Here is a 13,835-nt window from a genome sequence, read left to right on the forward strand (position 1 = left end):
GAAGAAGAAGAAGAAGAAGAAGAAGAAGAAGAAGAAGAGAGAGAGAGAGAGAGAGAGAGAGAGAGAGAGAGAGAGAGAGAGAGAGAGAGAGAGAGAGAGTTTCAACCAGCTCAATTTCAGTGACCATGGGACAGGGGTAGTTCTTAAAAAAAAAAAAAAAATCTTGACCTCTGCCTCTCAGTCACTAATCACTTTGCAACAGCCCCTGTTTCCTGTGTCCTCTCACCAAGAGGTCAGGATGTATACCAGCCTCTACAGGAAGTACCTTTCAGATGCCTCCAGGTCTTACACTGTGAAATCTCTTCAAGTACATTGAGGAACACCATCAAATCCATCACTGGGACTGTCCTGCTGTACCAGATCACAGAATCTCTAGCCATAACCTGCAAAGCCCGCCCCACCCCAGTCTCTTATACCTCTTCAAGAGGAGTGTCAGAAATCCCAAAGCTGCTGAGGCCCAGGTCGGGCAGTGTTTCCTCCAACTCTCTGAAGAGGCTGGCATAGGCTCTCTGCTTGAAATCCTTATTTGGGAGGAGAAAAATAAGCTCTTGGCCAATACATTCAACTAGTTTTGCTTCTGGCACGTGATGGTGAATCATTCCAATCAGCTCATTTACATCTCCTGGAAAGAGACAGATCATCAATCAGTCAATAGGATTAATTAATTAGGGCTTCCATATGTGCCAGGCACTATGTTCCATATTGAGTTACAAAGGCAAAACTACAGAGTCCCTGCCCTCAGGAAGTTTACATTATCTTAGAGGGAAATAACTTGTTCACGTGTAAGTATATGCAAGCCACAAGGTAAATACAATCATGGGTTGTCCAAGTGTCTAGACTGGCTCAGCAGTGACGTGGATAGAAATCCTTGGAATCTAACTTCTCCTTCTGTAAGAGTCTACAGTTTCTGCCTTTTAGTGGGGAATAAGGGAAAGGTTGAGACCCTTCTCCAAGAAGAGTTTTGACTTAGATTTATTTCTATGCCCCTTTAAATAATGTAAAACAAGGAGGTAGTACTAAATAGTCTAGAATAGTCTAGAAATATTCTAGATTTTTCTTTTAAACACAGAAGCAAGTCCTTTAACCCCCATTTCCTATCCCTTATTGCTCTTCTGCTTTGGAACCAATACACAGTATTGATTCTAAGACAGAAGGTAAGGGTTTTTTTTTGTTTGTTTGTTTTTTGGTTTTTTTTTAAGTGTAAGCAGTGGCAGCTAGGTCACTCAGTGGATTGAGAGTTAGGTCTAGAGATGGGAAGTCCTGGGTAAAATGTGACCTCAGACACTTCCTAGCTGTGTGACCCAGGGTGAGCCACTTAACCCCCGTGGTCTAGCCCTTACTGCTCTTCTGCCTTGGAACTGATGATACTTAGTAAGGCTTAAAAAAAAAAAAAAAAAAAAAAAAAGAGTGAGGATAACCTTTTAGTTTATACTCAACAGTTTTAACTCTTTCCAGCCAAATGTTCATTATACAAAAGATCATCACAAATAATGAATGAGTTAACCAATTTATCTATTCAAAACAGCAGATAGAAATTGAACAATTTCTACAGATTAGAATATACTAGAAAAAACATGAGTGAACAATTTTTTAAAATGGCAACTAGATAAGATCTCAGCTCCACAAGAGAAAGATACCAATCTCACAAGGGGAAATTTTCTCTTTCAAGTTTCTAGGGAAGAAGGTAGATATCAGGGACCTGTTGAGAAGGCAGCTTATCTTTTACCCAAAAGGCTCTGGCTCCACCTCTGCCCCACCCCAGGCCATACTATCCCATTGGCATTCTCCCCAACAATTAAGAGTCATATCTCTCCATGCCAACGCAGAGGCAATCAAAATGCCCCCTGGCTTGGTGAGAAACCTGGTTACTCAACACTATCTTTGGATCTCTAGTGACTGGTACAAAGTAGCCACTTCATAAATATTCTATGACTGATAGATTCCCTATGTAGGGTATTTTCCATGAATTAAAAAAAAAATCTCCCAAACACAAAACTCTGATCTTAGTAACTAAATCTTTGGGGCTCTCCTATTAAATATATGATAAATATATAACATTTAATAATATTTAATAAAATATAAACTCTTTCACATTCTAGGGTTTTTGAAACTTTCCTGTCCAGATTTATTTCACACAATACCTACACACTCACTTTATGTTCTAGCCAAATTGGATTATTTATTGCTTCTTCTTCTTATCCCATTCTCTCTGATGGATCTCTGTATCTTTGAGGATGCCAGCCCCTATTCCTGGCATCTTTCCCCCTCTCCTCCTTTCTCTTATTGGCATCTTTTTTCTCCAAGGCTCAAAGCAATTGCCTCCTTCTCCCTAAAGTCTTCTATGATTCACTCAGATAGAAATGATACCTTCCTCCTTCAGACTCTCTGGCCTCCTAGTTTCACAGGTTTTATTCATTTAATTATTTTCTCCTTTGTATTCCAGGGGTTTTTGTTTGCCTGTGTCACTCCTTCCTTTTACACTCTCCCACTTCTGACAACATTTAGACAAGTCAGAACCTCTTAGTGCTTTGAATAAGTCCCTAAGACTAGAAATTGGAGAGAATGCACCAGTTTGCACTGGCTAAGGGTGCTAATTCTTCTTTGAGTTTCCTGTGTCAAGGAAATCACAGTTTTCTTCTTTATTCCTATCCTTCTGGCCCCACTCTTTGTTCTCTGGACTTGTCCTTACTGGGAGATACTCTCTCCCCACCTACTCCACCCCCTTCCCATTTCCTATTTATAAGTTGTCTTCCCCCCACTAGAATGTAAATTCCTTGAGGATAGAGATTCTTTTTTTTTTAAACCCTTACCTTCAGTCTTAGAATCAGTGCTATTTATTAGTTCTAAGGCAGAAGAGCTGTCAGGGTTAGGCAACTGGGGTTAAGTGACTTGCCTAGGGTCACACAGCTAGGAAGTATCTGAGGTCAAATTTGAAAACAGGACTTCCTGTCTCCAGGCCTGGCTCTCTATCCATTGAGCCACTTAGCTGACCCTGAGAGTCTTTTTTTAAACTTTATTAATATTTAAATTTTTTTCTCAATTACTTGAAAAAAATTAACCTTCATTTTTTAAAAGTATGAGCCAAATTCTCACTCTTCCTCCCTTCCTTCCCTCTCTCCTCCCTGAGACAACAAGCTATCTGAAATAGATTTTATGTGTGCAATAGTGTAAAACATCTTTCCATATTAGTCACTTTGTGAAAGAGAACTCAGACAAACAAATGAAAAGCAAAGAAATAAAGTGAAATACAGTATGTCTTGGTCTGCATTCAGACTCCCTATCAGTTTTTCTCTGGAGGCAGATGGCATCTTTCAACACGAATCCTTCAGGATTTTCTTGGATCATTGTATTTCTGGGAATAGCTAAGACATTCACAAATGTTCATCATATAATATTACTATTACTGTGTACAATGTTCTCCTGGTTCTGCTCAATTCACTTTGCATCAGTTCATGTAGGTTTTCCCTGAGACTCTTTAAAAAACTATATTTAATGCCAAATTCTTAGCATGATTGCTGGCACTTAAATGATCTATCCAATCTGCCTATTTATCTATCTGTTTGCTTATTTATCATCTATTCTAGTCATCTTTCTATCTAATTATCCCTTATACATAAGGGTAGGGGGGAGATCCCTGACCCCTCATTTCTTTGGTTTAGGGAACTCCCATTTGAGAAAACTCCCTCTACCAGTGCAGGGAAGTACTTTCTCCCCTGGTACAAAGTAGTTCTTTGTTTGTAAAATTGCATTCATTGAATAAAACAGTCCCTTGCCAAGTCTGCTCAGCTCCCTGTTGGTTCTGTTGGGTGATAGTGTTTATTCAGTTCTTTTGTATCTCTTTTTCAGTTATCTGTTTACTGGACTATATGCCATATATATTAGAAGAGGGAAGGTGGGAGGGAAGAGACAACAGTTCCATGAAGCCAGCCAGGAGGCTTTGGACACAGTGGGAAGGAAGGAAGACACAGTTTCTTCACAGCCTAGTGGCATGGCCATCAAAGATGTTGCCAACTCTCAAGTTCTTTCAAAACACTGGGAGGATGTGGTAGCACATAACTCTACGTAGATTTTAGACATTTTCTTCAAGTGTTTATGCAGAATTCATCGCTTACATTTTTCTTTCTTTTCTTGCTAAATTCAGATTTCAAAAACTTAAACTTTAGGGGGAAATGTCTGTGTTAAAATAAAAACTTTCTTTGTTTTCTGATAATTGGCAAATGACCCCCGTTCCCCCCCCCCTCTCTCTCCTCCCTCCTCTCTCTCTTCCACTCTCCCTCTCTCTCTCACCCTCTCTCTGTCTCTCTCTGTCTCCCTTCCTCTCTCTCTCTGTCTCTCTCTCTTCCCACCTCTCTCAGTCTTTCTCTGTCGCTTTGTCTCTCTCTGTCCCTCCTTTCTGTCTTAGTAACAAGTCTAAGACAAAAGGGCAAGGGCTAGGCAAAAAGGATTAAGTGATTTGCTCAGTATCACACAGCTAGGAAGTGACTAAGGACAGATTTGAACCCAGGTTCTTCTAACTCCATCTCTGACTTGCTATCCACTGTGTCACCTAGCTGTCCCATAAATGTCTCCTTCTCTATGAAAGGGCAGCAGACAAAGTGGATATTCCAAGGATATCATTAGAACTGACTGGAGAATCAGGCAGGAGGACCTGGAACAACAGGATGTAGGGGATAGGGCATGGAGTACAGAGTCAGAAGAGACCTGGATTCAAATCCTTCCTTGGATACTTACTAGCTGGATGACCCTACCCAGGGAAATTATTTGTTCAATTGTAAAGTGAGGGCGCTGGATTCCATAACTTCTAAGTTCCTTTCTGGCCCTAAAGCTATGATGCTATGACCCAAGGCTTTAGATGTCATCTTTAGACCTCAAGCCTTTTTTAATTTGGGAGAGGAGAAAGAAAACACTTGGCCTTGGCTGGATCTGAGAAGTACAGGTAGCATATTCCCTTCCTCCCATTTAAGTCTTTTAGAGCAGGATACAGAAGACAGGGATGAGAAATGCACATGAAGACAGAAGGGCACCAACCCAGGGGATAACATGCCAACAGTTCCATTTCTTACCGTCCAGTACTTGTTCTGCAGTTATCTCTTCAACCCTGGCTGGGCAGCTGATGGAGGGTCCTTTGGGGGTACAGCTACAGACTCCCTACAATAGTCAAATGAAAGGGAATGAGAAGATGTCCACCATTTTGGTGATCCTGTCTCATAAACACATATTTTTTTTTTATTACTACCTTGATACCTATTCACCATAAGTAAGAGAAATGAATTAATTAACCTTTCCTCATCAATGTAAGGCTATTGCTGAGGGGGCAGCTAGGTGGCACAGTGGACAGAGAGCCAGGACTGAAATTGGAAGGATCTGGGTTCAAATCAGACCTCAGACACTTCCTAGCTGGGCAAGTCCCAACCCCAGTTGCCTAGCCCTTACCCTTCTTTCTTAGAGTTGTTACTAAGATAGAAAATAAGGTAAGGAAAAAGAAAGGAAAGGAAAGGAAGGAAAAGAAGAGAAGAAAAGAGAAAAGAAAAGAAAAGAAGAGAAAAGAAAAAAAAGAAGAGAAAAGAAAAGAAAAGAAGAGAAAAGAAAAGAAAAGAAAAGAAAAGAAGAGAAGAGAAGAGAAAAGAAAAGAAGAGAAAAGAAAAGAAAAGAAAAGAAAGGGTTATTGCTGATGCCACTGAGGAAGCTGTTATTGGTGGAACATCCAGGGAGGATGGGGGAGAGCCACTTATCATCCTGTCTTCCTAAGGCTAGTTCTATGTCTCACTCCTAACCCTATTACTTACTTCATCCTTATCAGGACCTCCAGTCCTTCCATTCCTCAGTAATCTTCCCCCACCATCACTCCTGCTTGGGCTTCACTTATTTTCCTTTCCCATCTTGACTCTAGAGTTAGCATTACACTTGGCTCTTACTCCCAAATCCTTTTGCTCCATAGAATTCTAGAGGCTGTTTCCCATGTTAGAAAAATGCATCCCTTCCTCACCTCTCCCTCAGCAGAATCCTTGACTTGCTTCAAGACTTTCCTGATCACCCCAGCTGTAGGTAACTTATTCCTCCACCCCAATTACTTTTTTTTTTTACCTTCCATCTTAGAATCAATACAATATTTTGGTTCCAAGGCAGAAAGAAGAGCCATAAGGGCTAGGCAATGGGGATTAAGTGATTTGCTCAGGGTCACACAGCTAGGAAACGTCTGAGGTCAAATTTGAACCCAGGACTTCCCATGTCTGGCTTGGCTCTCCATCCATTGAATCACCTAGTTGTCCCCCTCCTCTAAATTATTTTGCATTTATTTGACATGTACATTTATATATTAAGTCTATAGAATATATATAATAGAGAAATTGCTAGGATGTGTTTTCTTCCTTTATAGATTCTTGAAAGCAGGGTTTGTTTCAAATGAGTTAACATAATCAAGGTGCTTGAAACCTTAAAAATGCTATAAAATGCTAATTATTCTTATTATTGTTAATCATTTTCTTTGTATGCCTAACACCTGGCACCATAATAAGTGTTTAAGAAATCCTTGTTAATGATAAAAAAAAAAAACAAAAAAAAAAAACAGCAGGTTTCCTAGCTGTATGACCCTGGGCAAGTCACTTAATCCCTATTGCCTAGCCCTTTCTGTTCTTCTGCCTTGGAATCAATACAAGTATTTAAAAATAAATAACTAAAAATGAAAAAAAATTGAAAACAGCAAGCTAATTGTGTGATCTTTGGGGAATCACTTAATGTCTCAATGTCCCAGCAACCGTCTAAAATGATAAGTAATGGTAGAGCTGCTGTTATGCTTAGGACAGAGTTTCCACACCTAGAATTCCTTACATAGATTTCTTATATTTTTTTTTTGTTTTGTTTTGTTTTTTAACCCTTAATTTTGGTGTATTGTCTTATAGGTGGAAGAGTGGTAAGGGTGGGCAATGGGGGTCAAGTGACTTGCCCAGGGTCACACAGCTGGGAAGTGTCTGAGGCCGGGTTTGAACCTAGGACCTCCCATCTCTAGGCCTGACTCTCACTCCACTGAGCTACCTAGCTGCCCCCTAGATTTCTTATATGTTTTTTAAATAATATTTTATTTTTTTCCCAATTACAGGTAAAAACTATTAAAAAAATTTTTTTTATTTTGAGTTCCAAATTCTCTCCCTTCCCCCCATCTTCCTTCCTCGCCCCACTCCCTGAGGTGAAAAGGAATCAGATATCGATTTTACATGTGTAATCATGTAATATTTTTCCATGCTAGTCATTTTGCTTACATGTTTCAATTTCATTTTACTTTTAAAACTCTTACCTTCTGTCTTAGTTTCCATTCTAAGCCAGAAGAGCAGCAAAAGCTAGGCAATCGGGGTTAAGTGACTTGCCCAGGTTCACATAGCTAGGAAGTATCTGAGGGGCTTATATATATATTTTGTTAAACTCTTACTTCTGTCTTAGAATTAATATTGAGTATTGGTTCCAAGGCTGAAAAGCAGTAAAGGTTAGGCAATCAGAGTTAAGTGGCTTGTCCAGAGTCACACAGCTGGGAAGTGTCTGAGGTGCTTAAACACTTTTTAAAAAAAAAACTTTTACACTTCCCAGCTGTGTGACCCTGGGCAAGTCACTTGACCCCCATTGCCCACCCTTACCAATCTTCCACCTATGAGAAAATACACCGAAGTACAAGGGTTTAAAAAAAAAAAAACTAAAAAAAAAAAAAAAAACTTTTACCTTCTGTCTTAGAATCGATACTGAGTATTAGTTCCTAGGTAGAAGAGCGATAAGGGCTTGGCAGTTGGAATTAAGGGCCTAAGTCCACACACCTAGGAAGCGTCTGAGGTCAAATTTGAACCCAGGACCTCCCAATTCCAGTCCCGACTTTCCATTGAGCCATCTTACTGCCCTGCTTACATTTTTTTTTTTAAATCCTAGAATATTAGAACTAAAAGGAATATCCTCCTAGACCATTTAGTGCAACCTCCTTATTATATTACAGGCCCAAGAGAAGGAAAATGCTTTGTCCAAAGTTATAAAGCAAGTTACTGACAGAGTTAAAGCAAGAACCCAGGTCTCTGGGCTCCCAGCCCAGTGTGCTTTCCCCTGTGCCCCAGACAAATCATTTTACTTTTCACTGATTTCATTTCCTCCTGGAGATTCGGTTATGCCACTTTATCAATATCTTCTGAAAACATTCCAAAAGGACAGAGGCCAAGTCCAAATAATCTGGGCCCATGTCAGCCCAAGCCTCTGCTCAGGAATGCAAACAAGCCTCTTTGGGGCCATTTGAGAAACAACAGCACGTTCATTCCTTCTCTTATCTTGTCCTGGAGGGCAGTGAGGGAGCCAGACAGAAACATACCTCGCAGCCTTTCCCCTGGCTCTGGATGTTCTTCATCTTACGCACCAAAGTCAGATAGAAACCTGTGCCAAAGCAGTTCTTCAGAAAAAGGGGCGTCCCCGAGCAGTAGAGCCTCCCCTGGGAAATGATGGCGATCCGGTCCCCCAGGAGGTCAGCCTCATCCATGTGATGAGTGGACATGATGATGGTTCTGCCTGGGAGGGAGGAACAAGAGAGACGGTTCAGATGCAAGTTGGCATTGGTGGAGGGAATTTCCTCACCTGGGAGGTCCCTCTACTCGTGAAAGCTCCTTTCAGCAGTGGGGAGCCCCAAGGGGTTGCAATAGGCATGAAGATATTCTAGATGCAGTTCAAATGCTTGAAATAAATGGCAGTCAAGTGGAGAGAGGACGGCTTCATCTTGCAGCTCTGATTCTAGTGAAAACTGGATGATGTCTGGTTCTAAGACCAAGGCTTCACATGATGAAGCTACCATGACCTGACACTACTTTTCTAGGATACTCTAGGGTTATGGCAACGGCTCCTGATAATGTTTGGTTTTAACCACAGGCTCTCCAAGTTTCTGATGGGAACTTGGGACCACCTAAGTAACAGGTAAATCCAAATTTCCTTAGACTCCCTCTGGCTCTCTGGCCTTAATTACCTACTCCATTGGGGTTCATGAGCTCCAGGTTATTGTATGGGGCACATAAAGACCAGCACCACTGGCTTCCTACCTGAACGATACTTCAAGAGCAGATCCCAGATGGAGCGCCTGGAATAGGGATCCACCCCAGAGGTGGGCTCATCCAAAACTATTACCTTGGCATCTCCCACGAAGGCAATGGCAACGGAGAGCTTCCTCTGCATGCCCCCTAGAGAGACCAGGAGGTACTCACGTCACAAGGTTGGTGAAGGAAGGTAGGAAAGAAAAAACAATACTGGTATAAACCAGGACCTGTCTATGGAGGGGAAGTCAACTGAAAGAGATGTCTCTCCCTTCTACTCCCTTGACATTTAGAATGGGATTCCAATAGCTAGATACCAGGAAGTCTTATCTAAATAATCAAAAGCTTTCAGGGCCCCTTCTTTCTGGAAGCAAATTATTTGGAGAAAGAAAGACAGCCCACTCTACTGCCAGCCAATGCACACCATCTTCACCTTCCCATTTTAGCTCAGACTTTTATAAATATTTGTTCTTCAGTCATTTCAGTTGGATCTGACCCCATTTGGGGTTTTCTTGGCAAGGATAAGGGAATGGTTTTCCATTTCTTTCTCTAGCTCATTTTACAGATCAAGAAACTGGGACCAACAAGGCTAAGTGACTTGCCTGGGGTCACACATCTAGGAAGTGTCTGAGGCCAGATTTTAAAACTTGGCAGAGGCAGAGGCAGAGCCAGCCTCAAGATCACAAAGGCCTGAGTTCAAGACCTGTCCCTCACTTATATTGACTTTGTGACCCAGGCAAATCACCCACTTTTCAGTGGCCCCTGGCAACTCTCTAATACCTTAAGTTTCAGGTACTGTTCTGCATCAATATAAGGAATTGTCTCCTTGAGAGTTCCTTAAATCATTCAAATCACAAGTTTGATCCAAAAAACAAATAACCTGGCACAAAATAGGAAATTAAAAAATGTCTGTTGAATGAAAGATCTTTTCCACTGCTCATCCCATATGAGAATTGGTACTGAGGCAAGCTCTTCTCAGAATGTTTCCTAAAGATCAGGAAATCTTTAAAGAACTTTACAAATTCTTGGTTGTTCATCCCTTTCAAGCACTAAGCCCTTGTGAGGTTCTTCAGTCACACGACAACAATTGCATCTATGGGCTCCCTCTCTTCAATACACTCTCCCCACCCCTTTTCTCTATCCCCCTACCCCCCTGGTTAAAAGCCCAGGATCCTAGAGACCTCTTAGAACCACCTCAGAACCACCTCAGCACCTGACAGGTTCTGAACCTCTTCATTCCTTTTGTGGTGAAGGCCTGTGTCTTCCAACATGGTTTCCATCTCCAGCTGGGCCTCCTTCCTAGACTTCCCCTTCAGTTGTGCATAAAGTAGGATGTGTTCGGCCACTGTGAGACTAAGGGAACAGAACAGAGAAAGGGCCTCGGTGCCCAGGAAGATGCACCTCATATGCCACCCCTTTGAGCACAGAAAATATCTTCACCTCAGTTTAGTTCCAATTAGAAAAGGGATTCAAGTGAATGACCCAGAGTTCCACCAGACTCCTACTGGAGGAAGATACATCCCAAGATACAACCTTAAGGCTAAAAGTCTCTGAGTGATGACTTTCACTGCAACCTGGGAAGAAGGAGAGATGGACAACTGGGGAGTCTAGATAGAGGAGCCAAAAGTGAGATTCAGAAGACGGGCCCCAGAGAGTGTGCCATCTTTAACTCAGGTTGTACTTACTGGTGGAAGAGGATGTTGTGCTGTGGGCACATGCCAAGGTTTTGCCGGATGGAGTCCATGCTGGTCTCAATGTCTTTCCCACCAATCAATACAGTACCAGAAGTAGCAGGGAGCAGCCCAGTCAGGATGGACCTGGAAAAAACAGGGACAAGTGGACCAACATGGGGACATGTTCGAATGGTGGCACCATTCAGTCCAAGCCAAGGAGAAATCTCCCAGACATTTCTTGCCTTTATTCTAGTTTGAACTCAAAGACTGAATAAAGGAGACCATTAACAGAGTTGTGGATAGTTGTGAGCCAGACTAACAAGGCTCATTGGCAAATACCTCCTGCTCCCTCAGCTTTCCCAGGTATTGTGTTTTCTTGCTTGCTTTTGGGAGATGAGTGGGGAGCTCTTAACTAATAAAGAGGAAAAGATGACAGAAACAAAGGGGTGATGAAGATGGGAAACTGGAGAGTGGATAAATTTATTTCTTTAGGGGGTAGTGAGTGCCCTGGCTCTAGGAGATGGTCAAGCAGTGGTTTAAATTAGTATTTATTTGTTTGTTTAGACCTGTGGTTTCACAGATTTGGGATACTCCAGTTGTGGAAACTCTTTTCATCTTGCAAGTTATCAGATTATCTGTAATTTACAATCCTAAGGAGTTCCCTGGTGTCCTAAGAAGTTAAATTGTTAGCTTATGTTCCTAAAGCTAATACATGTCAGAGGCAGGATTTGAACATAGGTCTTCCTGACTCCACACTAATCCTCTATCCACAATATCAGACTGCCTCTGGATGAATTATTAGGAAAAGGGTCTTTTTGGTTTGTTTGTTTGTTTGTTTTAATGTGCTTCAAGAAAAGATTGGTTTAGAATATTGCCACCCAGCTGCTGGTTTAGAATAGTATGGTTTGGGGGGTGGGGGGAAGAGTGCTAAATCTGAAGTCTAAGAATCTGGGTTCAAATCCTAGTTTTGCCTCTTTCTCACTATTTTCTAGGGTAGAAATAGACTTCACTGCTCCAGGCCTCAATGGATTTGATCCATAAAGTGAGAGGACTGAACTAGATTCAAGATCCCCTTAAGCTCTAAAGGCTGAGGGCACAGGACATATTTGCTAATGAGCCTCCTTAGTCTGTGAGTCTTGACACAAAGAAGATCCAAGGATCCTAGGGTCATAGATTTAGAGTTAGAAAGGACCTACATACATGATGGACTGTCTTACCACCTCTACTCAATAAATGCCAGTGCCTCCCTATTACTTCTAGGATGGAATCCTATTTGACATTTAAAGCACTTTGCAATTATAGCAGCTAGATGGCAGTCTGGATAGAGTCAGGGAGATCTGATCTCACACTTACTAGCTCTATGACAGACAACAACCTTGTTTGCCTCAGTTTCCTCAGCTGTAAAATGAGCTGGAGAAAGAAATGACAAACCACTCCAGGATCTTTGCCAAGAAAACCCCAAATGGGTTCACAAAGAGTCAGACATGATTAGAAACGACTGAACAACAATAATCATAGCTCTTTCCTATCTTTCCAGTTAAAACCCATTATTCCTCTACATTTACTCCCTGGGATACTTGCTGTTCCTCCCACCCTTTTGCTCTGTCTTCCAAGCCTGTAATACTCTGTCCCTCTCACCTCCAACTCTTAGAATCCCTGTCTTCCTTAACTCAAGAGTTAAACTGGGCTGTAATCCTTTCCTGGTCCTCCCAGCCTCTAAAATTACCTTCTCTTTCCTCAGGATTGATCTCAGAGGCACTTACATATGTACAAAACTCTCTGAGGACAGGGGGCTCTTTTTGCCTTTTCTTTGCATCCCCAGCGTTTGGTGTATGGCGCATAGGAGGTGCTTCATGTATTCCTATCTGGTGATTGCTTGATTCCAAGGTGCTAGACCTCTTCTCTTGTCCTTTCTAAATCTAAGGTTCTGGGATTCAGTTCTCTTCCCCTCCCACCCCCCACCCCCCAACCCCTACTGCTGCAAACTAATGAAGTGGCCATTGAGGACCACTAGAGGGCAAGAGAAGCAAAGACAATGCCGTGGACTTGACATTCCATTCCCCTTCCAAGGGAACATTCCAAAGCTGGGCGTGCACATCTGCTGCTCCTTCCTTATCTTCTGCCAGAAACCAAAAGCCCCAAAGGCTCTACTACTCTTGAGTTCACTGGCCAGCAGAGATATCCTCTGCTCTCTGGGGATGTCGTTTACCACCCCTGATATCTGATCTCCCAATTTGAGAACTCTCAGGCAAGTGGAGGGAGCCGCCTCTGTGTCTTTCCTGGCCTTCCCTGTCTCCCCTCCCATCATCCTCCAAAAAGGGCACTACTTTGAAAATTTGTCCACTGCTAACCTATGACAGTCTGCTATAGGTACATGCCTAAACTGAGGCAAAAGGGGACTGAAAAGTAGTTTTAAAAATCCATTTTACAAAGGTGAGAGCCTTTGATGATTCACCTACCACCTGGCCATAATAATAACCTATATTTATATAATGGTTTAATGTTGGCAAAGCATTTTATATACAGTTATCCTCACCACAATCCCATGAGGTAGGTGCTGTAGCTATTATTGTCCCCACTTTACAGATGAGAAAATTGAGGCTCAAAGATTGCCCAGGCTTATCCATCTAATAAATGGGGCCAGAGGCAGGACTTAAACTCAGGACTTCTGGACCTTGAGTCCAGCATCACTATATCATATTGTTTTCCATTATCAAGAACAATAAACATTTTCAGATTTGCAAAAATGTAGAAACAAAGCACAATATAGATATTAACCTATTCGATTCTCCAAACCAGTACACAGCTCACTCCTTTGAGGCTGGTGGTACGGACAATGACTCCCATTCATATAACACTTTACAGTTTACAAAGCTCGCTCTTTCCTCATGAAAATTCTATGTGGTAGTTGGTTTATTATCGCCCTCATTTTCTAGATGAGGCACCTGAGACTCTATGAAGTTCATTTACTGGTCCAACGTCACATAGCTTAAAAAGGGAGCAGAGCCGGAATATGATCTCAGGTCTTTAGACTTTAGACTTTAGGACTTTAGACTCCTATTGCCCTCATACTATCTTTCATATTTTGTTTTATTTCTTCCCTTCCCCTTCCCCTTCCCCT

The 13,835-nt window shown here is 41.9% G+C and overlaps 1 protein-coding gene across 1 annotated transcript in view; it reads right to left on the bottom strand.

The window, feature by feature from the left end:
* Nucleotides 1-410: 410 nt before the first annotated feature.
* ABCA4 (ATP binding cassette subfamily A member 4) overlaps nt 411-13,835 on the bottom strand; it is a 126,295-nt gene continuing 112,870 nt past the window's right edge. The window contains exons 15-21 of the mRNA XM_044675489.1: nt 12,691-12,724; nt 10,727-10,858; nt 10,255-10,394; nt 9,051-9,188; nt 8,336-8,529; nt 5,064-5,148; nt 411-622 (exon numbers count right to left, since the gene is read on the bottom strand). Coding sequence (XP_044531424.1) covers nt 411-622; nt 5,064-5,148; nt 8,336-8,529; nt 9,051-9,188; nt 10,255-10,394; nt 10,727-10,858; nt 12,691-12,724 — 935 coding nt within the window. The remainder of the gene's footprint in view (nt 623-5,063; nt 5,149-8,335; nt 8,530-9,050; nt 9,189-10,254; nt 10,395-10,726; nt 10,859-12,690; nt 12,725-13,835) is intronic.

This window comes from Gracilinanus agilis, chromosome 4 (genome assembly GCF_016433145.1).
Source record: "Gracilinanus agilis isolate LMUSP501 chromosome 4, AgileGrace, whole genome shotgun sequence".
NCBI classification, from domain to species: Eukaryota; Metazoa; Chordata; class Mammalia; order Didelphimorphia; family Didelphidae; genus Gracilinanus; species Gracilinanus agilis.